Genomic DNA, 25,275 nt, shown 5'->3' on the forward strand with positions numbered 1-25,275 from the left:
TTTTGACTCTAGAGCGCCCCCTATAATATTCCAACCCTTATATCTCAATGATATATCATCCGATCTGCACCAAATTTTTGTGGCATAATGTGTGACCATGTCTAGACACATTGATATTTTTGTTTAATATTTGACTCAAGTGCGCCCCCTACATAAATCAAACTGTTAAATCTCAGTGATATATCGTCCGATCTGCACCACATTTTTGGTGCTTGACTAGTGAGGACTTATGGACGCAGTGGTGTTGTTGTTTAATATTTCACTCAAGTGCGCCCCTACATTATTACAATAGATATATATGCAGTCGCAGCTTATGTGAAAGGTTCGGCGAATGCGCATTCCGGGGAACAGGCGCATGACGGTAGCGTGAGCGTTCTCGATGGCGACCGGGAAGGGTCGCTGCAGTTCCCGCGGTCGCCATAAGGCCGCAGCGGCGCTTCGCTGCGAGGGCCTTCAACGCTGCTTGCAGCTTTAATTATTATTGTTATTATGATTATTGTTATTATTGTTGTTATTATTAGCAGCTTTACTAACTTGACTGCATGACTGCTTCGCTGGAGGTTTTATGTTGTTGAGCTTTGGATGCTATTGTGCGGCACAATTTAGACTTTTGACAGCTTTTGACATTGAGGATAACTCTCAGAAACTGGTTTCTCAGATCACACCATTGGTTGGTTCTCTAACTATCTTTCAGATCGGAGGCAATGTGTTCAACATAATGGTACTTCCTCCAATTATTTCACAGTCAACAGGTGTACCACAAGGCTCAGTCTTAGGACCCACCCTCTTTACAATCTACATGGGTAATGTTAAAAAAATCAGGTCTCTCTTGTAAATGAGTCCCAGAGGCTCAATGGGATTAACCTGACTAAATAAAGGTTGAATGAATGACTGAAAAATGTAGGTCAGAGCATCCCTGATGCATCCTTACATTTCTATGCTGATGATACAGTTGTTTAGTGTCGAGCTAAAATAGTTGCTATGGTTTTCCAGCTTTCGCAATCCGCCTTTGACATCATCCAGTCAGATTTGTTCCGTCTCAAAATTGTGCTAAATACTGACAAAACCAAAGGATTTGTTTTCAAACAGGAAGTCGGTCCCAGCAGTTCTTCCTTCGATTTTATCTTCCAATGGTGTTCCTTTTGAGTTTGTCGATTCTTTCAAAGGTATTTTGGTCTCTTCTATCTAAGCTCCACGTCGAAAATTTAGTAAAGAAACTGAAAGTTAAACTGGGTTTCTTTTTCAGAAATAGATCCTGTCTAACTCTGAACACTAGAAATGCCTTGTAAATATATGACTTTCCTTCCCTTCACTGACTATGGTGACATTTACATGAACGCTCCTACAAGCACCCTGCAGATGCTGGATGCTGTCATGATGGTGCACTAAGATTCACAACTGTACCCACCACTGCACCCTGTATTCACTGGTTAACAGATCATAACTTCACGCAGACTCTCTCACTGGTACATTTTCATCTTTAAATCACTTCTTGGTCTGCTGCCTTCATGCATCTCCTACATGTCACTGCGTGAGTGCAGCTACAGCGTGCACTCTCAGGACAATATTACCTGCAGTGTTCCCTCAGTGCGGACTGAACTTGGGATTAGGGTCTTCTACTCCACTCCTGTTTCCTGGAATATCTTGCAAAAAGATCTGAAGCTCTTGACCTTGACTTCTCTAAAGGACTTTAAACAACTGCTAAGTTCCTGGAAAAAAACAACACAGTTCCTGTTTTTAGTATTTTATACCGCTTTATATGTAGATGTTTTTGTTTAGTTTTTTTTTATATATTTTTATTCCATTTATCTTTTCAAATTATATGCTTTCATTTATGATTGTCCACTGTTGTCATCACTCTTTGTTAAAACAGGCCTCTCTTGCAAATGAGTCCTAGAGGCTCAATGTGACTAACCTGTATAAATAAAGGTTGAATGAATGAATGAATGAATGAATGAATGAATTTGTCATCTGGCAGACAACAGAACAACAAAAACACCCAATCATTGTTCTGACCATCTTCTAATTTCTTAGTCACAGCATGAGCAAAACTAAAATACAAAATAATAACAAATATGTCTTCATTCGTTGTTGTTTGGGGAAATATTTATGGTGATAAAGTGTTTATAAAATGCTAAAAATGAAACGGATGGCAGACAGACATGACTTTGACATAAGGGAGATCATGTGCCCCTTTTACTGGAGAGAATTTATATATATATATATATATATATATATATATATATATATATATATATATATATATACATATATATATATATATACATTTATAAAATAATTATTATTTAAATGAGTCACTTTAATGTACTGTTTTAAACACTGATAAGAACAAGTATTTTTGTCTGATTCTGTTTGTGCACTGATTTGATGACACATCATGTGCTTGTCATTAAATTCAGAGTATTTTGCATTTCTTTGATCGGTCCTTTATTGCTGCACTTACGACACTTTGAGTCAGGAAGTCTTTGGTTCAGGCTCAGTGAGACATCCAGACGCCTCTGGTCTATATTTTTACAACATATCCACACTGAGATGTAACATAATGATGCAGAACAGAACAGGTAACAGAAAACACACACCAGTTAAATAAAATATACAGTAATGTGGCAGACTTAGAAATATGAAATTCAATCACAAAAGCGCAAAGATTTAAAAACGAGCACAAATAAACACTTGGAAGTTGCTACAAATTGTATTTCCATGACTTCGAATGTGTCAGTTTTGGAGTTTTGCTCCTTCATTAGAAGACTCGGTGGCCTAGATGTGTTTCCGCCTGCAGGCCCTTTTTATATAATTCTTCCAGAGTGAAGCTATATTTGGGAGTGTCTGTCACTAGAAAATTCTCCTCCCTCTCAGTGAAACTTCCTGATGATGGCTTCATGTGAACAGATGTTCCACCTCTGTGAGGTGGTTGGGTTGGGCTCCTCATCCTTCCTTCCTTCAGCCGTCCAAACCTCTGTGCACACTCTTCCATCTTTGATAATATGGATGCAGACAAGTTGATTGAATCTCTTATCAGAGCCTTCATGTTCCTGGCAGGAATCTTGGGAAACAGCTGGCTGGCTCTAATCTCTATTCCCAAGCAGAAGACTGAAATTCGTACCAACGATGTCCTTTTCCTCAACCTGGCCATGTCCAACCTGATCACCAACTACCTGGTGGATCTGCCTGACACCACCGCAGACTTTGCCGGACGGTGGTTCCTGGGGGAAACCTACTGCGGCATCTTCCACTTTTGCTCTGACCTCTCGGAGACCAGCAGCCTCTTCACAACCCTCTTCATCAGTGCTTTCTGGCACCAGAAGCTGGTTGGGTCCCTTAAACGTGGAGGTGCACCGGTGCAGCTGGACAGCCTGCGCCTGGTGGGCTATCTGTTGGTTGGGAGCTGGATGCTGGCCACGATCTTCAGCATCCCTCACTTCTTCTTCTCGTCAGTGGAAAGGATGAATGAAAGCCAACAAAGCTGCACAGAGCTCTTCCCTGATGCACTTTCCAGGCAAACCTACGAGATAGTCTTTTTAACCGTGGCCAACGCGTTCCCTCTTGCAGGAATCATAATCGCGAGTGTTCAGATCGTTGTTACTTTGCTCCGAACCAGGAGGCACGTTCGGAGTCAAGAGAGGCCTTCAGCAAGCAGCGAAACGTGCAGCGTTCAACCCCGGCTGCATTTTTCAACGCCCGTCCAGAAGCCATCTAAGCAGAGCCCCAAATCTAGTCCTCAGGTGAGGGCAGCGAAGAGCGTGGTGGCTGTAGCCAGCGTGGTTCTGCTCTGCTGGCTGACTCATCTGCTGCTGCGCATCTCCAGCAACATCCACGCTTCGCCACAGGTGGTGGAGGTGGCCAGCTATATTGCAGCGTCCTACACCTGCATCATCCCCTACATGTTTTTGCACGGAGTGAAAAAACTTTCCTGCTCGTGCACAAAATAAATGCATGCAGCGCAACAAATGCACTTTGACTTTCTTACATTATTTTAAAGTTTTTCTTTCTTTATGGAATCAAGAGATGTAGAGAAAAGTCTTTAAACTGAAAAAATAGATGTTACAGCTAAAACCTAATTTTTTTGTTGTCGTACGCTTGAAAATTAAACGACATCTTCATGCTCGAGTCTTTTTCCTACAGAGGAAGTGCATTAACACATCATTTATTAATCACTTGTTTTTCCCTAGTAGTCCTTTACTTTCCAGTTAACATAAATGATCAGATTTATATATGATGAATATTCTAAATAAGTTCACAAACATAACATTACAGTTAAATGTGTTAACCAGCTTTATTTTATAGATAAAAAGCATTTAACCTTTGTGTTTTTCTTTGTAAACATGTTGGCTGACCTTACTAGAACAAAACAACTCAGCAGCGAGACTAAGTCTGTTTATTTTTCATGAGCATTAAAAATTATACATAATTGTGTACTTGAGCACACAGCTAATTGGAGACCTTCGGCAATTATTGCCTTGTTAGTGATGACAGCAAAAAAAAATAAAAAAAAAAGCCCCAGAGTGCTGTTTTAAATTAAAGATAATTGCCAAACCAATGTTGCATTAACATCTGATGTTTCGTTCTAATTATGAACATTTCATACAAGGTTGTTTTCAAAAACACTAAGTGTGTCCCACTTATCCATAAGTCAAGACAATTTTTATATTAAAAAAAAAAACTTTTATTCTCAAAGCCAGGAATTTCCGTACAGCAAAATCAGCCACCAGAGTTCTTGTACAAAACGGCATGAGTTTGTGAGCTATGGCAGACGACACGTTATGTACATAATTACAATAAACTGACAACCAAAACTGTGTTGAAAGATTAAAACAGGCACAGCTGTCAATGTTAATCATAGGAAAATACCATATCATGAACCAATATATGCAAACTGACAGTTGCAATCGGTGATTTTTGTTTTTTTACTGAAAAGAATTCACCATCTCACCATTTTTTTTTATACCAGCCACTTCCACACAATGTAAAACCACTACACCTCCTGCTTCAGCATAAACTAACAAAAAATGTATCAAATAAGTTATAAAACTTGCATTTTCAAGCGTCTGTTTTTTATCAAAAATCAATATGCTTCAACTCAACAGATGATACAAGCCCCCGCTGTGGGACATAAATAATGTCAAGTTGTGTCCAACTGAAAACTGTTGTTTATGTCAGTGGAGTTTCTCCAGCTTGGCCTGCAGTGATTTAAAGTTGCCGATGGTTTGTTGAAGGGCTGAGTTCGGGCTCAGAGACTGCAGTTCCACCAGGTATCCACAGATGTTGTCCAGGCACACGTTCGTGAATCTGCGCCTGGAAAAGATTTCACGACATTAACTGGAAGCTTTAAAGCCACCTGCGTATCTATCTGTAAGTTTTTACCTCGGAACTGACCGGTTCGAACAGTTGCATGAACTCGTACAACAAACATTTCCAGATGATGGTAGTCATTGAAAAAAAAAAGAATATAAAGCTGTGAAAACTCATAGTTTAAATAAATGGTTGCCATCTGAAAAATAGCTCTGAGCTAAAGCTAAATGGGGAGTGGTGGCGCAGAGGCTAGACAAGGTGGGTGTGTGATCGGAAGATCGCTGGTTCAAGCCCCGGTACTGAGAACATCAAAAATGTGGGTGGGGTAGGTGAAGCGCCCACACCTGCCCCCACCCTCATTTGCCCCACCCTGGGCCCATGAGCAAGGCCCTTAACCACCATCTGCTCCCTAAACAGGTCTCTCTTGAAAATGAGTTCTCGTGGCTCAATGAGACTACCTGGATAAATAAAGGGTAAATTAAATAAATAAATAAAGTAGTCAAATAGAAAAAATTTATCAGAATAAAATAAAAAATATATTACTGTTAAACACAAGGTATTTAATAGGGATGCACGATATTATCGACATGTATCGGCCGATATTAGCGATAAAGTTAAATATCGGACATTCCATCAAAATGACTCACCGACATAAGGTGCTGAAATATATGTAAATATATATATATATATATATATATATATATATATATATATATATATATATATATATGAAGGCACAGTTTTTGTATGACTGTTCCGAGTGTTGTCATTGTGTTAGAGAGTAAATGTCATGAATAAATTTGACATTAAACATAATCCAAGTGTGTTACATCATTTTCAGACCCCTTTTGGCATCTGCATTTGGTAACAGACCAAACTCACAAAGACCATGAAGAATAATGTAGTATTTTAATTCCACAGCAGAGAAAGCTGTGTAGTCTCTGGTCTAGGGAAAAAAATATCAGTACTGGTATCCGTTATCGGCCAAATAAGTTCTATTTCATCCCTCCTGACCGCCAGAGGGCGGTGCTGAAAGCACTGCATGTTCCCTTTGCGCATGCACTGTTTGAGTAATAATACCAACAGAGTCGCAGGTGTGACACATGACCAGTCAGAGGCTATATAGCCCGACGTCATCCGCAGCTCTGCTCCTACAGAATCTTCTCGCGGAATGCAAGAATTCTGAGTGACAGAGAAGCTCTGGCGGTCATCCGGGTTTCATAGAACCGTAGTTACATATGTAACTTTCGTTTTAACATATTGGCATATTGGATATCAGCCAAACATCCAATATTGTGCATCCCTAGTATTTAAGCTTTAATTTTGTTTTTAGGTGTGGTTGTAAATAACACTGATATCTAAAATGTGACATAATTAAGCTGCTATAAAGAAAAAAACAAAAACGCATGTCAAAGTCGAATCATTTCGCCGCTGTACATTTAAAATGAGATTTTCAACCAGCAGAACCCAGAACATGAGTTCCTTCGATTTATGACTTTTATCATAGCAAAAAAAAAAAAGATGGATCTTCTACATTTCCATTAAGGTCTAAGGGTCATTATAATGGCTTCAAAAGTTCTTCCCAGAACTTTGTTTAGCTCAAGATTCTTGCAGTCGATAAAAAAGTAGCTCCTTAAATTTAAAATGCATCACAAAAAAACTGACTTTTTCTTAATCGACGCCTACTACAGGCCAGCAGCTAAAGCAGCAGAGCTCACCTGTCATAGGTTGGTACTCTGCTGGGGTCGTCAACGTATCCTGAAAGAAGCACGAGGATGCACTCCACCAAATGTAGAGGTTTCCTCAGTCGCTGCCAGCAGGGGTCCTAAAAGCAAGTCATTTTGCTGGTGTAAGAAGATTTCGCTCATATTTGTGTGTTTAGCACAAAACATAAAGTGTTACGTGTACCCGAGATTTGAAGAGCTGATCATAAACCTCCAGAAGACGGGGCAGCTGAACACCGATCTCCAGCATGGTGCACGTGACAAATCCCACGTCCCAGTTCAGACGGCAAACTTCCTGCTCCAGGAACTTTACCAGGAACTCTGCAACCACATCAGCACTTGTTAACACTGCACGCTCATCATGGCGTGCACACGCGCAAGCACCGAGGATGTATCTAAAATGAATCTATGTCTCCAGACAGGACAAGTTTGAACTCGCCGGCTGTAAAAGGAGGATAATTAGGAGCAGGAGCAGCTGTTTGGCTTAAACAGACCTGCACCCCAGAGATATATAAATTATGCAAAAAGGAGGGCTCATTATATTACTGTTTACAAAACTGTAAAAAAACAAGCTTAATAAACATCACAAAGATAAAGCGGAATGATGATAAAAGCCTACCAAGAGGGAAATATCGCGGCGTTCCAGCATATAACTTCCCGAGTGAAACCAATTTCAGATTCAGAGACCTCATCCTGTCTGCTGGGCTCATGGCCACGCTGTCCGCCAACTCTGAAAGACAAAACAGACACGTAAACAAAGCAGGAAGAGGGCAACTTTTGGCAGGATGCTAATGTTCTCACCTTTTTCCAAGATTTCCTGCCACAGTGAGTGAACCAGGATTGGATCAGAGTGCCCTGCGCAGTGAATGATGGCCAGCTTGCACTCAGACAATTTAAAATGGTCAGCAAATTCGCCATAGAGCTGCACAACAAACAAACAAAGAAGCCACATTTGTAAACATGTTGCATTCACAGTGAAAACAAATACTTTTAAACCAATTCTGATGTAGCAAGTTACTTTTGTAATGTCCATGAGCTCAGAGTCCAGCTGGGAGACGGCATTTTTCACGGAGGGATGATGGGAGTATTGTCTGAGTAGCGTTTCCTGGATCTGCACTTGAATACGCACAAGCTAAAAGCGAGTGAAAGAAAATAAATGCTTATACACAACAAGCAACGGAAAACCCTCTGATTTCTCTCCATCGACACCAATGAGCTCAAGTACCTCCATCTTTTCCTCGAGCTCGTGAAGGAATTCCCCGTCAGACGCCTGAGCGGATATGCTGGAGGAACTCTTTGCAGACAGGATGGCTCGAGCAATGTACTCCAAGCGCTGCTTCAGAGAGATCTCAGTGCTGCACGAGCAGAAAACAAACATGCATGTATAAGTAAGCAGCAGTTCTGGTGATTGGTCCGTATAAATTTCCTAATAAAATCTCATGTTTAAACCTGTGCATGTCAGCGAGGCGGGCTAGTACGTGAGCCGCTTTCCCAAAGTTACGATTCTTTTCGTAGTAGCGCCACAGGAGGTCCATGTTATGAACTTTACTCTGGTCCTGTTTGATCATATGCATCAGATGCTCTTCAAGATACAGAGAATTCACCTGGGAAATGAGAAACCAGGAAACAAACAAGAATTAAAATATCTCATCAGAATCAGCTTTATTGTTATTGAACCAAAGCACAACTAAATTACATTTTCAGTACAGCCCGTCCAAGAGAACAACATAAACAACTGACATGGGGAGACGGAGGCGATTGAGGCCGCCAGCTTTATTTTCAGATAAGGAAAAAGAAACACGAGGGGGAAGGGAGGTGTAAAAAAAAAAATCTAATCTCATACTGTATCCTACGGGACACAGAATGAAAGTCGCAAAAAAGTGACCTCAGCACATAAAACAGCAACATACTGATGACATCATAATACATTTAAGCTGAGTAGGCCTGTCACCATAACAATTTTACTTGGCGATTCATTGTCTAAGAAATTATTGCGATAAACGATATTATTGTTTGAAATTTGACAATAATGAGTAATTATTGTCAAATTTAAGAAGAAATGTTGGTTAATTTGTTTTGCATGTAGTACCTTTTTTCGACCACCGGATGGCAGTATAAGACTGAACTGAAAGATGGATAGTGAGGGAGCGAGCAGCATGTCTCTAAGAAAATAGGAGGGAGGCTCCTTGATGTGACATGGGCTGTCTCTCTTCGGTTCTCAAAATGGCGAATACTCTGCGTGGTTTGAGCTCTTTAGCATAGCATTTTTCACACAATGCTTTTAATTTAAAAAAATCAGTAAACAAGTTCTCAGCTTCTTTTTGCAGAGAAAAACTTTTTACAGGAAGGCAGTGAGTTGACTGTGGAGACTGCCAGAGAGTTCCATAGTTCTGATAAGAGAACGCAGTGTCTTTCAGCCGGCTCAACTCTGACACAGCTCCCCACAAGTCCTCAGGAGGAGAGCGAAGGGCGTGGGGGGCAGAGCTTCTTGTTCAACACATAAACAACCAGAAGTTGAGATAGCTGGCTGATTCAAGGCCGAGTGGGGAAGCCAAATTCAGATAACATGGAATAGAACTTATAGAATGTGAATGAAACAAAATCTAAAATGCAAAGTCGACAGCTTATTTTTTTTTTCTACAGCTACTTTCATAGTACAGTAGTCCCTCACTACTTCGCGGTTCAACTTTCACGGTTTTTCAAAATAAGATTGGACATGACACAATTGGCTGATTGATGGAAGAGCGGCATGGATTGTTTATTTAAAATAAATTATTTTAAATGATGTAACACCTGCTGCACCTTTGTGCGGCCCACAGGTGCAGGGAGAAGCTCTCTCCTGCAGCAATGTGGCCATGATCTCCGCTCTCTGCCACCCACACATTTCTGCTCCCACTGAAGCAGCTTTGTGAAGCCCTTTGCTGTCCAGCTGCAGCATTCAACTTTTGTCTTCCAACTTAAAATTCAAAGTATGTCACATGGTAAAATCATCATAATCACAAAATATATGTGTTAAAAGTTACTTTAAATTATTTTAGAACTTCTATGTTCAGCAGTGTAAGTGATCAAGAAGTACATTTCTTGCTGTCCTGCTGCACTTCTCTACAATTTAAATTTAAATACTGTAATATTTTAAATAAACAACACATGCTGCATGGATTTAAAGTGTTTATTTACACAAGGAGGGAGATTGGGAGTGAAACTCGAACTTGGACTACTGTATCCCTACTTGCGGTTTTTCACTAATCGTGGGGGGCGTGGTCCCCTAAACCATGATAAACGAGGGACTACTGTATCATCTAATTTATTGACAGCTGGTGCAACATGTGGGTATAAGAGTTTGAAAGGCAGCTTAGTACTTAAATGTTCAGTTCGAGCAATTTAATGAAATTTATAGACTAGTGCAACCAGCCGAACACATATCCCTTTTCTATAAAACTCCAGGAGATACAAAGAAAACTCTCTAGATATATTGTTGTTTCCCCTTTGGGACACTACAGAGACAAGGCACATTTGCAGGTAAACTGATGGATAAAACAGTTATGAAAAAGACACAGCGGAGACATTTTTACTGTTGTGCAGACATAAAATACAAATAAAAATTCCTTCCCAGCTTTATAAACTACACCGTATTGAAATGTGGGTCTGGAGAGAATGAATTACACATGCATGAACAGAATACCTCCAGCAGCTTGTCAGTCAGGTCAGCCTGAATGAGCCAGTTGTACAGGGCGATGTGAAACAGTTCGTCCTGAGACCTCTGGGCCAAGCCAAGCATCTGCTCAAACTACAGAGGGGTGACAGATCATCGTTAGAAATGCAGATTATGTACAGAGCAGTGGAAGGAAATTAGCATCAGTTGTCCTTTTTTAAACTCACGTGTGCTGTGGCTTCTTCATTGCTGAGCATGTTGGGGTCAGAGGTCATGACAGGAGGTCCAGGCTGCTTAGGGACGCTGGGGGACTGAGGAGCAGCTTTGCTCTGGTTCACCAACTCCTGCATCGTGTCTGTGATGCACTTATAACAAGAAAGTCTGAAAAACAAGTTTGTTTGTTTTTTTAAATAGACAACTTGGACACAAATTCTTGTTTTACTTCCTGTTGACATTACCTTTCCTGAAAGGCCTGCTGCCCCACTTTGTCCTCCTCTGGCTCTCCGTTCTTATAGAAGTGGGGTCCTAGTCTCTGTGGGTCCTTTTTGTCTGCCGCTGTGAGACATAACTCCAGAACTCCCTCGTAAAAACGCACTGCAAAGTTAAACAGCACCAGTAAGCACAGTGTGCCAACAACAAAAGCAGTGGCAGTGCCTGCTGCTTTTACCTTGTCTGTACTGGGAGCAAACAAGCGGCAGGTCTGTGTGCTGGCTGATCTGCTGGTAGAGTCGCAGAGACTCCCTCAGTGTTCTCTCTTTATCGCCCTTGTTCTGGATCTGCTTGGAGCCCTGCAGCATCTCATTAGCCTAAGTGGGGGACAAAATCAAATTCACTTTACGAAGACATAAATCAATACGAGCTGATCGATATCTCGCGAGTGCAAGACTTTGTTGCGCCTAAAATGGTCTTGAAAACTAGCGTGGGCAAAAAACAAGACACAAAAGATCACATTAAATAAGAATACAAAGGTGACATCAATAAGGCTGTGATAAATTTATGTATACAATGCACTTTCGATGAGTGTGCACCTTGGAGCAAGTGCTGTCATCGTTGCTGTACAGCAGCGGACAAAGGTCCCTCAGGTGATTGCTGATGGCGTCCACAGAGGCATTATCTTTGATGTAGGCATTAATAAGCCCGGTGATGAGCGCTCCGGATAATTCCCTGCCGCGAATCACTACGTCCTTAAAACTTGCCCCCTTAATCTGCTCTTGAAACTCCTGTAAAAAGTGGTTGAATTCGTAGTGAGCACTCCCCGAGCAGCAGGTTTTTGGATAAATCACGAGTTTCTGCACAAACATATGAGCATCTGTTCGCAATGCTAAAGTACCTTAGGCAGCTCAGACATAATGAGGCTGAACTGATGATCAGAGAGGAGCTTCCACAGCGCCAGAGTTTGATACGAGCGATGCACTAACTGCTGGATACCCTGCAGGGACACTTTCTCATAGACCTGAGCCTTGGCTAAAACAAACAAACAAACAAACAAAAATATCGAAGTACAAAAACAAGAGTCACTTTAACTTTAATGATAAATACAACAGTTTTTAGTGTAAAGTGTTGGATACAAATAAGCCCTTCCTTGTTTGCAATTTTAATATAATCACCAAATAGAGCTCAACACTTACTGTGATATTTCCTCTGAAGTTCCTGCTGAACCTGCTGAGAGCTGGCTCCATCTGGACGCATAAATCCCAGCAGCCTTTGCTGCAGGTTGGCAGGGGAGCTGAAGCTAACGCCAAGAAGAACAAAAAAAACAGAAAACCAAAGAAGACGCGTCTTATTAAAGTTATTTCATTGAATAAAAAGTTTGCAAAAGTAGGAGAAATGATAAAGTATGTTTAGATTTTACATCAGCGCGAGTCGCGTCGAGTTAAAAATCTAAACCGCACATTTATTTTATTTATTTAAATAGTCACAAGCCTGAAAATGTTTATTGTGGTTCCATCCATTCATTATCTTTTACACACTTCTTCCATTTTGGGTCACGGGAGTTGCCGGTGCCCATGTCCAGCTGTCACTGTGCGAGGGGCGGGGGACACCCTGGACGGGTCGCAAGTCCATCACAGGGACACATGGAGACAAACGAGACAAACAACCATTCACTCTCTCACTCACACCTAGGGACAATTTAGAGTTACCAATCAGTCTAACATGCATGTTTTTGGTCTGTGGGAGGAAACCGGAGTACCCGGAGAAAACCCACGCATGCACGGAGAGAACATGCAAACTCCACCTAGAAAGGCCCCCGGACCGGGATTTGAACCGGCAACCTTCTCGCTGAGAGGCAGCAGCTCTACCAGTTGTGCCACCGTGCTGCCTCTTACTGTGGTTCCATCAAATTAAAAAAAAGCTCAAGACGTTTATACAGAATTCCATACCATATATGTCACAGCAGGTGCTTTACTCAAAATGACAAATAGGCCTGTCGCAATAAACAATAAATCAATTAATCGCATGATAAATGAAAAGTATTGAGCTCATTTTCATTCATCGGCTTTATCGTTTTTTTCATGTCTCTCTCTTTCTACTGAAGACACTGGATGAAAAAAAGCTCAACTCCAGTGCTCTTCACTGACCGCTCCCTTTCTCTTTAAAACCCGTTTTAACCGTCCGAAACCGTGTTTTTGGATCGTTAAATGCAGCTACGCTGCAAGCTAAGCTAACCGAATAAAGGAAGGAGACAGCCCATGTCATGTCCCTCCCATTTTTCTTCAAAAGACACACTGCTGGCTCCCTCACTATCCATCCTTTGGTTCAAACAGTCTTATACAGCCATGCGGTGGTCAAAAAAGGTACTATACTCAAAACAAATTAACCAACATCCATTTTCTTCCGCACCCGGGGTCGGGTCACAGGGGTAGCAGCCTAAGTAGGGAGGCCCAGACTTCCCTCTCCCCAGCCACTTGGGCCAGCTCCTCTGGGGGAATCTCAAGACGTTCCCTGGCCAGCCGAGAAACATAGTCCCTCCAGCGTGTCCTGGGTCTTCCTCTGGGTGGGACGTGCCCAGAACATCTCGCCAGGGAGGCGTCCAGGAGTCATCCTAACCAGATGCCCGAGCCACCTCAACTGGCTCCTCTCTATGTGGAAAAGCAGCGGCTCTACTCTGAGTCCCTCCCGGATGACCAACATTTCTTCTTAAATTTGACAATAATTACTGATTATTGTCAAATTTCAAACAATATTATCGTTTATCGCAATATTTTCTGAGACAATTAATCGCCCAGCAAAATGTTACTATGACAGGCCTAATGACACACTTGCATCTTTTCAGTAATGAATCAGCTTCACCCCCATTTTTGTCTAAAGCGAAGCTCTGATCAGAAGAGCTGCTAATTAAATATACACAATGTAGCATAAAAGTCTACGTCTACAAAGAATACTTACTTAAAATTGATTTATTCCGAGTTGACCCAAAAATGGAAAGATTATGCAGCCTTTAAAAAAACAGATCTGCTTCCAGGATCTTTTTTTTTTTTTTAAGTTTTATGCTTTTTTTATGCAGCTACTCTGAATGATGTGACTAATAAATTGTCTGAATGTTTCAGAAAAATGCTGATTTCAGTTTCTTGTTTTCCATCCAGGTAACTTTTCATCTAAATAATAATGGCCGCCCTGGTAATCTCGGGAAATTAAGAGCCGAAATTTGTTCTCATCATGACTATTCTGTTCCGAGAAAATAAGACAAGGTGACAAAATGTGTGAGATTAGATTAGATTAGATTAGCAGCACTAAATGCTGTTGGTAATAATATTAACCAAATGTAATGGCAATAAAGCAGTCTGCTAAATTTAAAACGACCTGCAGCTTGTCCCTTAGTTTGCATCAAGTTCACAAACACTCTGAAAAGGATCAACATCTATTTGGACAAAGTGATTTAAAGATGACCTGTTTTAGTTGCAGTCCAATAAAAGAAAAAAGTCTGAAACAGGAACAAACTCTTTGGACTGCAGCTGTCAAATAAAGCATTAAATCCGAGAGCAAGAGTCCTAAATTTTGGTGCAGATGTTGTAAAATATATATATTTTTTGAAGTTGCAGCTTTATAAAAAAAAGGCAAATGGTTTGAACAAGAGTTCATGTGGGAAGGCGTGTCACAGAAACCAAAAATGTAATCTACTGCATTCGACTGCTTTCTGACCTAAAATCTTAACAGGAGGTGTTTTCCTGCACCCTGCCAGCACTGTTCTGCTACAGAAAAGCACCATGGTGTTAAGCATAATATTAAGGCGTTAACATGCCAACTAACTCAGTGTAACACATTTCTGGCAGAAGAGCTTTTACCTTGCAGCACCGAGAGATGAAGGACTGAGCTGAGAGTTTTTGTCAAGGAACTCCTGTAGACCTTTGAGCTCCAGGAGGACCACCTCCAACTCAAATGAACTGAGGGTGCTTTCCAACTGTGCAGACAAAAAAATAACTGATAGTAAGAATAAAACCTTAAAATAATATTCAAGTGGTTTAAACAAATGTGTAATGTCCATGTCAACAAATTGTAGATTTATACAATAAAGCTGACGAGTAAAGACACAATATGTTTTAGTTTAATAAAGGTTTAAACTAATAACAGATTAACCTTTGTGTTCATTTTAGAAACATATGGTTTTTGGGGGGTTGTAATGTAGTTATGATACTCACAATAGTGACTGCCTGATTTCCTCTGCTTATGGTTTTCTCTACAGCGAGGCTTCCATCCCAAATATTTCTGTTAAAGTTGTGACAGCAGTGAACGGGAAGAGGAAACAAAATTAAGACACCATCAACACCAACTTTCAGGGCTCTGGATAAAAAAGCACCCACAGATTTAAACTTTGACCAGGAAAACTGTGCTTAATTACCCGAGAATGCGAGCGAAGTAGATGCAGATGCCGTTGTGCTTTCCAGAGAAAATCACCTCTGGGCCGGCTGACATGGGCGTGATCGGGACAGATCCAGACTGCATCGGTGCAAAAGGTGTGGCTAACGCAGGAGGTACAATACCTGGGGACAGAATTGAATCGTTGTTTATTCCATATTCAAATAAGAAACAGTCAAATTAGTTTCATCTCCTATTTAATTGTGTCAACATGAGAAGTACATATGAGGGTTCAGGTACCAGTTTTGACCTTCAAAACCAAACACTTCAAATTCACTAACTTACCAGGTGCTGGAGAGCTCATCACAGGTCCAACAGTGCTGGGTGTTGTCATGGCTGCAGGAAATCTCATCTGAGCTTCTCCTCCATATCTAATCCCCACAACAAAAGGAAAACCAGCCTTTAGCTTGCACAGAATGTAAAATAATCACGAATATATTAAAGTAAAAGTCCCCATCTGACCTGAAGAATGCTCTGGTGGCCCACTGTGAGACCTCTCGGTCAGAAGCAGCACTGGAGCAAGCCAAGATCAATGCTGTGCCACAAGCCTGCTCCTCCTGAACACAAGGGGTATCATTTAAATGTGTATTACAGGTGCATGTGGAAAACACACCTGGTTTAATCTTGTGTAAAAAGATGGTAGTGCAGATTGGTGTACGCGACATGCTACTAATAATCATACATGTCTGCCGTGCACAAGTTTAAGACGATATGCAAAAATTATGAAGACAAAACATCACGGTAATGATAATGCATGGTACCCTGTGCAGCTTGAAGAAGCGTTCAATCTCCTCACTTTCTCCTCCAGCGCAGCTGACCAGGAGGTGACGAAACTGGTCTACTGGTCGCAGTTTCTGAAAGATGTGACTTCCCTAAAGGACAACCATAAATTTAATACTGAATTCATGCCACAACCAGATTACAAGATGATGAGTTATGACTTTAACCTTTGCAGACAGAAGGACAAACTTCTGTGGAGGGATATTGTGCTGTTGGACAACCACAGGGGAATCAGTGATGGGGATGTGGTCCTTGTTCAATGGAGTAAATATCTTCAGAGGCCTTTCTTCATTTATGGCACTAAGTGCCCAAGAGTGTCCATCAACATTAGACATCATCTGCAACACAACACACAAGAAATAACAAGTTTCAGAGTTTGTTTCTGGCCCCCAAGAGCAAACTGTTTCACAAAAAGCCTCCTGAGTTTATTTTTTCAATTCACTGTCTGCTTCTGTTGTACAAACCTGTGTCTCCATCAGGGGTTTCTTAAAGGGGAAGGAGTCATGGTTGATACACCACAAAATGTCACTATCTTCTGTCTCAGAAGCAGCCATCAGCAGAACACCTGTAACATTTAAAATTTGTCAGAATGAAACAATACAAAATTCAAAAAGTAAAAATGAGACTGATTTGCTCCATTACCTTTGCTGTGTAGAGCCTTGTGAACCTTTGAGGGTTTCTGCAAGGTGGAAGAAGCAGAAAACCCTGGTGGAAGCCGGACGTGGACTAAAGCAAGCAGGCTTGGGCGAACTGCAACGTGCTTCTGATGCTGAGGTGCAAAAGGCGTGGTGGTGAAGTAGAGACGCACGCCTGCAAAAACACCCCATCAGACAATGCAAACAGTATATTTCACACACTACAACAAGTTAAGCCTGTTAATTTTTACCAGCATGAGTGACAGCGAGCAGATGGCAATCTGAGGACTCTGATCTGTCAATGACTGAGATCTGGACAATGGGTCTGAAGACAGAACGATCGATTGTCCTAAAAATAGTTTGAAAAAAGGAAATTATTTCACAGTGAGAAGAGCTCATCACACACGAAACACCAAAGCACAGACATACCGGGTAATGTTTCCTGCAGCTGCAACTATGGAGCTCTGGGACATTGTTGCCACACGACTCATACCTTGACCATCAGCACCCAGGTCATACACCTAAAAAGAAACCAAATAAACGTGTCAACTCATGACAGTCATTACATGTATTGCTAACCAGATACACATGTTACCTGTAGGACATCTTTCTCAGAGCGTGTAAAAAGTGTGTTTCGAGTATTATCTATTGCAATTTGCACAATGGGATCTGTGGAAAACAGAGGCAACACAATGTTCAGGAGCAGTTCGGTTAGATTAGTGACGTTTCATCCTATACACAATTGTTTCCTTCTCTCACCATCTTCAGAAAAAGAGAACTGGAGCACAGAGGGGATGAGGAAGGACAAGGAGCTTTTAGAGTGATTGATTTTTCTACAGCGCTGACTGAGCCACCCTGCCTCTGCCTGGTAAGCTATCTCATAGAGGCAGCCATCCTTTCCTGCCATGAAGATGCGTCCCAGGTCTGTGGAGGTGATGGACAGGATGTAGGTGTTGTCTGTGGGGATTGAGAACAGAGGGTCTGGCAGCAGCTGCATGCCACCAGCCATGCTGTCATTTAGTCCTAAAACAAAAGACAGACACAGCATTTATTAACTTTCCTCAACATCTACTTAGATGATAATAAAAGAATAACACACAGATTTGAAGAGTTTTCATCACATACATCAACCTATTGGTAATATAGAAAATTGAGTCTCTGTGACAATGCATTGTCCAACAATTATCAGTCATTTGCTTGATCATATTATACACATAAACAAAGACATTTAGCTTTGAGCTGTTTCTGAAACTTAATGACACAATTCTCCACAATAAAAAAAATCCTGTTTAGGTTGTGAAATAAAAAATGCTTTCAACAAAATTATAAGAAATGAAAGAATGACTCACCATCATGGCCCTTTGGGAAGCTGAGTCCAAGGATCACAACATCCACAGAAGTGGCTAACACCAAGAGGTAGTGAATATGCGGCTGTAAAATCCCTGAAAAAAACAACAACAAAAAAACAAATTCAATTCATAAAAAAAATAAAATGATCTATGTTAAATAATGTATTGGTCATACCTTGTTTTGGTTTAACAAGACCCACAGCTAGAATAGTTTCAATTAGGCCATCAAAGTAGGCTACATCACCTCTGCAAAGAACACAACACAGCTCAGAAAAGTAAAGACAGCTGTCACTGGTACAAGTTTAATGGCTCAAATTAATTTGGCAAAACCAAAAATTACATTTAAATGACCTGTGTGTGCATTTCAGACAGTTGAATGCAATTATTATACTGTATAATGACAACAAAAATACACACCCATCTTCATAATTCCACATGAAGATATCATTGTCAATCGTTAGCCACGCTCGAGAAATCTCAGGAAAAACTCCCATCATGCAGTTAAACTGCATATCTAAAAGATGGTTAAGCTGAATTTCTTGGCCAACAAAATAAGAAGCTGTAAACAATTTTCTTTTGAGTATGATGGAAATGTCAGGGTCTGTCTGAAAGGTTTGGATTAGCATTCCATAATGAGTGAAAGGATACGGCCAAACTGCTCCACCAGCTCAGGTGGCAGAGGGACTCTTCGGACTGCACTGAGTTCTGGGAGGTTTGGTACACTGAGCAACCCGGGTCCTTGGAGAGGGTAATCCATATCTGACACTCCAGAGAGGGACGGCATGTCTGCAATCAAATCAACAAGTATAACGTTTAATTTGTATTATCCGATGTTCAATACAATATTTATGACCATGATTAACGGATCATGCAAAATTACCAATATAAATTTCCCCTTGTGTGAAATTTAACTAGTTAACTTACAGTCCCTCCTCTTACCATAATAAAAGCCCAAATGTAAACAGCTACTAGCTGTTTAACCTAATAACTGGACTTACTGTGTGAAGGGACGCTGAGCAGCTCGGACAGATCAGGAAAGCAGCGATCATCCTGCAGATGTTTGTCAATCAGACGGCCAGAGTTGTCCAAAGCTTCTGCGAGAGCAGCTGCAGGGCTGCTGGGTCCAAAGATGGACGGCATCGCTGAGACAATCGTGTCTGATTTATCTGTAAAGAAAACACAAAAACAAATACGAATAAGCCAGAGATTTATTTTATCACCAGTAAACTCAGGCTGAATGATCCTGAGTCGATGCTAACGTTAGCTCTGGTTCTATCAGTATCACTTAGCATGCAAGCTAATAAGTAAATAAATGTAAAATTAAAGTGTTTTTTAACTAAGTCGGTCCTTTACCCTGTTGAAAATGATCCGAGTGATGTTGATTTATTTGGACAACAAGTTGTATTTGGCTCTTCGTTGGTAAATTTTAAACAAAAACGTTCAACATTCATATGCAACTAACAACCCGCCAACCTCATGCTAGGAAGCTTCATTTTCTTCTTCGTTTGTTTAATTCTGGCAGACTGGGCCAAGGGAAGTCTCTACTGCCACCTGCCGGTCAGTGTGATGACGCCTTCCTAAAACAAAAAAGTTTTTGATTCAGATATTTTACGAATAAAGGAACGCCATTAAAGTGCAGCATCAATTAATAATGAACTTTTATTGATTAAAATTATTATTATTATTATTATTATTATTATTATTATTATTAATATTATTAGAGGAATAACTCAATCACTTTTTAATGAAAGTCAAGCACTGTATTATGAATGCCGAAATTTTAACTTAATTTATCAAAACGACTGGAAATATTCAATGTTTTATCAACCATGTATTTTTCGATCTTAATGTATTTGAAATTAATTTGATTATACCACACATTTTGCATAAAAGGGCCAATATTTCCAGTTGAAATATGATTAGGTTTAAATTGGTAAAACTATACTCTGCTAAAAGAAACTTTTCCTTTCCATGTATGAGAGATGAACCCATCAGTTTTTTTTATAGAAACATACAATACTCCTTAACTGAACTGTAAAGCTTTATCCCTTTGAGATCATTTGAACTTGAATTAAGTAACAGGCCTTTGCATGGAACAGCTGAAGATTAAAAGGCAATAAACGAGACTAATTAGTGGCAAGAGTTTGTGTATCTCACCGTCAGTATAATTGTCTAAATGCATGATTTATTTTTTCTTGCACAGTTCACTTTAAAATAAACTGTTGTTACAATTACTGTATACCAATATTTTATCTGGACACGTCCAGAGCATGTCCTGTTATATATATATATATCCTGTTAAATGTGTGACATATCACAACCAGCTAAAAACTGCTAATTAAATTAAACTTTATCACTTTTCTTAAAATGTACTATTTTATTTAGAGCATAGATAGACTGTCCCAAGGTTTCTTTATTTTAATTTATTTATTTATTTTTACTCTGGTCTCTTTTTTGCCTTCCCAATCCTTGTAAATTTAACATAACTTTACATAACAGTGTGCCTTTAGGAAAAAGTGGCAGAATTGGACTAAAATTTATAAAATTCTACAGCTGATGAACAGCATTAAAAAGTTATGTTGAAAAAAAATCAGAAAACAAAGACCTGATACGACTTGATAAATGCACCATCATTCAGCAGATCATCCTGTAGGTGAAATTATAGTTTTCTACCACTATATGTCGCTAATGCGCTATGGTGCAGTACCGCCCTCCTACCTTTAGGTGTCGCTAACGCTTCAAACGGAACGCTCTTCTTCGCTTTTGTGTTTTTGTGTTGAACGCGGAAGTTTCGTAACAATATAAACAGAATGTGATTTCGTCTCCTAAAAATCAAATTTATTCAACCTTTATTTATAATTTCTGCTTTATAACTCTAGAAAGCATGGTTAATCTCGGTTTGAGAAAAGTAGACGACGCGGTCGCTGCAAAACATCCGGTGAGAATTTGTTGTTGGTCGGAAGCAGTGATATTTAGAGAACATGTACTTTATGAAGCGGATATTCAGCTGCTGTACACACTTGACATTTTTCTAATGCACCAAAGATTAAACGGTAATGTTTTAGAGACTCAGTCATAAAGAAAAAGCTGCATTTCTTAAAGTTGTGTCTGTTTTTCAGGGGTTACAAAGTTACGCTGCTTGTCAGTCTCGCGCCTTTATGAAGGGAACTGGGACCTTTTTACTGGGTAATGTTCTTTTTTATTCACGAAGAACTAGAAATCGTTCTTTAAAATAAATATATGTTATTCTGTGTTGAATATTATTTAATAATACCAGCTTGTATTTGACATATCTGTTTGTTGTTTCTTATTTAGATCCTGAAATCAAAGTCGTAAACTTTGCCAATTGTAATCCCAAGTATTTTGACGTTTTGTGGAATCTTATTGTGTTTTTATTTATTGCGTTTTTAGCTGTTTTAGTTCTTTGTGTTTTTTTATTAAGTACAAAACTTTGGCCTATGAAAGTGGCTTTAAATGGGTTGGATATGAAATTAAACCATTAAAATGAAACGTATAATATAAACCACTAGAGGGCGCTGTAATCCTTATACGTGAAACTCCTGGAAAAATAATACACACGATTCTTGAATTGTAAATTAAAGGAAAAACATATTTTGGCATTAAATATTTGACTTTAACCTTGCTCAATGAGGCAGATATATCACAGATATTATAAATACAATTGTTTTAAATATGACTTTTTGTTTAAATAGGTGGGAAAATATGAAAAAAATTGTCATTTTTATTTCTAGATCAGACAAAAATATGCAATTTGACCTATATTTATAAAGCAACGATTTCAGACCCTGAAACACTTTACTCTGTGTTTATTGTAAAGAAACATTGACCTAACAGGAGGCCTGAAAGGATTTTAAAACTTCTTAACACAGTAATTTAACATAGGGGGTTTGTTTTTACCTTGGAGGAAATACAGAAATACAAATAAATAAATAAGATTGAAAAAAAAAACCTCATGTCAGTAAACCAAGGAAGGCATCAGAAAATGTGAACAAATAACTGAAAGTTTAAAAAATGCAAGCAAACAGGCAAAAATACATGAGTCAGTGTCTGCAGTTTATTAACTGATCACCAAGAGTAGTGCACATTTAAAAATGTGATACAAAAAAGCAAATGGTACTAACTTCACTTTTTTTAATTGGGAAAAAAAAAAATCTCTTGCCCATCACAAAAGAACTGTACAGGTCTGATTTTCTTTATCCCAACATAGTATTTCAAACATAATGTTTTGCTTATTAAGTATTGGAAAAATATGCATAAAAAAAAACAGTGCAGCAGAAACAAGAAGCATGTATTGATGCAATAAAAATAAATGAGTGTAAATTTGCGCTTTTCTTCATATGACCCAGTATGAAACAAATGCTTTCTGTGGTTGCAGGTGTTGCAGGTTTTTTCACCGTTCAGAAGGCTCTACAAAAGAAGCTGCCCTATCCTCTTCAGTGGAATCTGCTCATTTCCATAGGTGATCATTCAGACATTTAAAATACACCAAAAATCTGATGTAGGCTGGATACTCTGCAGCCTCTGAGTGCCTTGTTTGAAACCTCTCGCTGCCCTCTTTTAGTGGCGTCATCGCTGTGCAGTTATGCCGTAACTCGCTGGGAAACACAGAAATGTTCAGATCTTTGGTTGATGCTTGAAACTGGCAAAGTCCCGGACAGATCACCAGCACCAGGTGAGAATACTCGTGAACAAATAACTGAATATATGCTACTCATCATCTTTCTCATGATACTTGTTGATTAAATATATGATAAAACTGGATTCTATTAAGTAAACACACTTTGAGCCTTAGAATTATTTTTACTATACAGTAATACTTTTTTTAATTTGGTGACAATAGATGATATAACAGAATGCAGCTCTATCGCTCTAGATTTTTTTTTTTCTTTCTTTTTGTTTTTCAGTACCTCAACTAGAGGCATCGCAAGGACCCCAGAAGACAAAATATGGAGATGCCATGGAGTAAACGTACTCTATTTTTCATCTACAATGGCTTTTTCCAAGTATTTATATATGGAGTTTGTGTACAAACGTACACTCTGTATTTGTTAGGAGAGTTTTATGTTTTTCCTCATGTGTCAAAATGGTATAATTTAATTTTCTATGGAGCTTTTCAATTTCATAACAGCATTAACATGGATTAAATGTGTGTTCCTCAAACCGCAGGCCAGGGTTTTATGTAGGATTCTAGCAGGAATCTGATGTTAAGCTTTTGATCTGTATTATTGTTTGGATATGTTGGTTTGTCATGCAACAGAATTAACTCTGCACTGCCAGCACCTACCACTGATGGTTGCTGCAGAAATAATTAGATATTTGACTAATATGATCCTGTGTGTTGGAGCCTTTGATGGATTCAAGCCAGGTTATGATCATAGATCAGCTTTGGTTATAAAGAATAAAGCAGAAATTAAAACAACCTGTAAGAGACTTTGCAACTTCCCTATTTGTTTGCAGTTTGACATAAAGACATGCAGAGGGATATAGAAGTCAGCCACTTGGATCCCACTAATAAAATGTTTCAAAAGAGCAACATAACTCCTGGATTTCAGTTTTTATTCTCCACAAAGGAAATTAATATCCAAAATAGTCTGGTAAAACAACTAAAATAATCTTGCCATGCTTTACAGCAAATATTGATACATTTTAGACACACAAAAAACCACCACATTGGCTATTGAAAGCTGCCACATAAGAACACATAAACGTTCCTCACTTCATATTCCGGTAAATGCTAAAGTGTCTGTTTTGACCTGCATGGGTTGACTGATCCCAGTAAAACTGCTTTAACATGTTTAACCATCATAGTAAAATGTATGTTATGCCAAGCAGCTTAAATTAAAGCTTTTAACCTAAAATTTGTATTAGAATAAATGAAAAAACTGAACACTTTTATGATTTTAACATCTAATAAAAACACACATTCAGTTGAACTTACAGTGACATATAAAATCAACACTTTTTACAGCAGCAACAATGAGAAAATTATTATTATTTTTTTTTTCTAGAGGAGCTTTATTAACATTAAAGTCACTGAAGGATCTGTTCAGACCCATCACAGCTACATAAAGACGAGCCTGCTGTAAATATAAATAAGAATAATAAAACTAAATCATGTGTTGAATGAACATATGTATTTATAGACGGACACAATCCCAACATGTAGAGCAAAAACCAAAATACTGCTTCGACTCCCACATATTCATGTTTTGGACCAAACAAAGGGGAAAATAAAGCTCTAAAAAGAGAAAAGGCAGATATGGATCAATGACATCAATAACTCTTAAAAGAACTACAGTTTATGAATCAAAAATACGTGAAAACATAAAAATATAAGTTGTCAAATTTAATTTAAACTTGCTCAGCTTATAACTGCTGAATAAAGGTCAAGCTTTCTTTTGTAATTACCGTGAAATGTTAAGGCTTTGGTCTCTGCAAAGAAACAAAAGGAGACCATAAATAAATTTTTTGAATTTCAAATCAAAAAGTGAAACTGATAAACGTGGTCTACATTTATTTTAGGGGGCGATGACATCTTTAAAATATATGTTACGTTTGATTTACACTGCTCTCCCAGTTGCTTTGGTTAGTCAGAATACTAGAAAGTGAAAATCTGCGCCATGCAGTGCCAGTCTACGAAACAGTAGAGTCTTTCTAACATACTTTAACATCTTGAGGAAATGCAACTAAAGTCCAAGCTGCTAATCTGTGGAGAACACAAATCCACGTTTTGCAATGGGGGAAAACATGTTTATTAAGAAATGTCGTAGTATATCCCTGTTTGAATCCACTCCTTTCTTTTATATTCTTCTTGCACTTACCCACTGCAATTCAAATCTGATTTAACCCCTCCAAGAATTGAAGCTTTTCAAATCTCTGCCTTTCTGGATCCAAAAAACAGCCTTCACGTTCTTTGACACATGCGCATGGATACTGCTGAAGGGTAAGAC

At 39.2% G+C, this 25,275-nt stretch overlaps 3 protein-coding genes across 3 annotated transcripts; 2 read left to right on the top strand and 1 right to left on the bottom strand.

The window, feature by feature from the left end:
* The first annotated feature begins 3,005 nt into the window (after positions 1 to 3,005).
* Positions 3,006 to 3,950, top strand: LOC119424535 (bombesin receptor subtype-3). Its single transcript, XM_037692021.1, has one exon. It carries the CDS (start codon positions 3,006 to 3,008, stop codon positions 3,948 to 3,950), a length of 945 nt encoding a protein of 314 aa, XP_037547949.1.
* Positions 3,951 to 4,952: 1,002 nt separating this feature from the next.
* On the bottom strand, positions 4,953 to 19,704 carry nup155 (nucleoporin 155). Its single transcript, XM_037692303.1, has 34 exons — positions 19,658 to 19,704; positions 19,303 to 19,470; positions 18,953 to 19,090; positions 18,722 to 18,818; positions 18,480 to 18,550; positions 18,305 to 18,397; positions 17,715 to 17,978; positions 17,551 to 17,624; positions 17,385 to 17,476; positions 17,207 to 17,304; positions 16,963 to 17,130; positions 16,785 to 16,885; positions 16,488 to 16,658; positions 16,302 to 16,412; positions 16,003 to 16,097; positions 15,826 to 15,911; positions 15,524 to 15,665; positions 15,324 to 15,390; positions 14,970 to 15,085; positions 12,315 to 12,418; positions 12,017 to 12,150; positions 11,715 to 11,906; positions 11,354 to 11,492; positions 11,145 to 11,280; positions 10,914 to 11,067; positions 10,717 to 10,821; positions 8,484 to 8,638; positions 8,260 to 8,389; positions 8,053 to 8,166; positions 7,836 to 7,956; positions 7,654 to 7,764; positions 7,219 to 7,355; positions 7,029 to 7,135; positions 4,953 to 5,313 (listed from the first exon to the last, which is right to left on the bottom strand). Exons 2-34 carry the CDS (start codon positions 19,442 to 19,444, stop codon positions 5,175 to 5,177), a joined length of 4,104 nt encoding a protein of 1,367 aa, XP_037548231.1. The 5' UTR covers positions 19,445 to 19,470; positions 19,658 to 19,704; the 3' UTR covers positions 4,953 to 5,174.
* A 1,355-nt stretch (positions 19,705 to 21,059) lies between these two features.
* tmem141 (transmembrane protein 141) lies at positions 21,060 to 23,850 on the top strand. The gene is made up of 5 exons (XM_037691807.1): positions 21,060 to 21,242; positions 21,424 to 21,490; positions 22,701 to 22,784; positions 22,887 to 22,997; positions 23,230 to 23,850. The coding sequence occupies exons 1-5, from the start codon at positions 21,189 to 21,191 to the stop codon at positions 23,289 to 23,291; spliced, it is 378 nt and encodes a 125-aa protein (XP_037547735.1). The 5' UTR covers positions 21,060 to 21,188; the 3' UTR covers positions 23,292 to 23,850.
* The last annotated feature ends 1,425 nt before the right edge of the window (positions 23,851 to 25,275 follow it).

The sequence above is a fragment of the Nematolebias whitei genome, chromosome 18, assembly GCF_014905685.2.
Source record: "Nematolebias whitei isolate Nwh7 chromosome 18, NemWhi1, whole genome shotgun sequence".
Taxonomy (NCBI): Eukaryota; Metazoa; Chordata; class Actinopteri; order Cyprinodontiformes; family Rivulidae; genus Nematolebias; species Nematolebias whitei.

Bases quoted from the DNA above. Each gene is read 5' to 3' on its own strand.
- LOC119424535 (XM_037692021.1), top strand. From the start codon at position 3,006: ATGGATGCAGACAAGTTGATTGAATCTCTTATCAGAGCCTTCATGTTC.
- nup155 (XM_037692303.1), bottom strand. From the start codon at position 19,444: ATGCCGTCCATCTTTGGACCCAGCAGCCCTGCAGCTGCTCTCGCAGAA. The intron at 16,098-16,301 runs GTACCATGCATT...CCTTGTGTTCAG, and splicing joins GCTTCTTCAAGCTGCACAGG to GAGGAGCAGGCTTGTGGCAC. The intron at 7,136-7,218 runs GTACACGTAACA...ACTTGCTTTTAG, and splicing joins ATCAGCTCTTCAAATCTCGG to GACCCCTGCTGGCAGCGACT.
- tmem141 (XM_037691807.1), top strand. From the start codon at position 21,189: ATGGTTAATCTCGGTTTGAGAAAAGTAGACGACGCGGTCGCTGCAAAA. The intron at 21,491-22,700 runs GTAATGTTCTTT...CTGTGGTTGCAG, and splicing joins AACTGGGACCTTTTTACTGG to GTGTTGCAGGTTTTTTCACC. The intron at 22,785-22,886 runs GTGATCATTCAG...GCCCTCTTTTAG, and splicing joins GAATCTGCTCATTTCCATAG to TGGCGTCATCGCTGTGCAGT.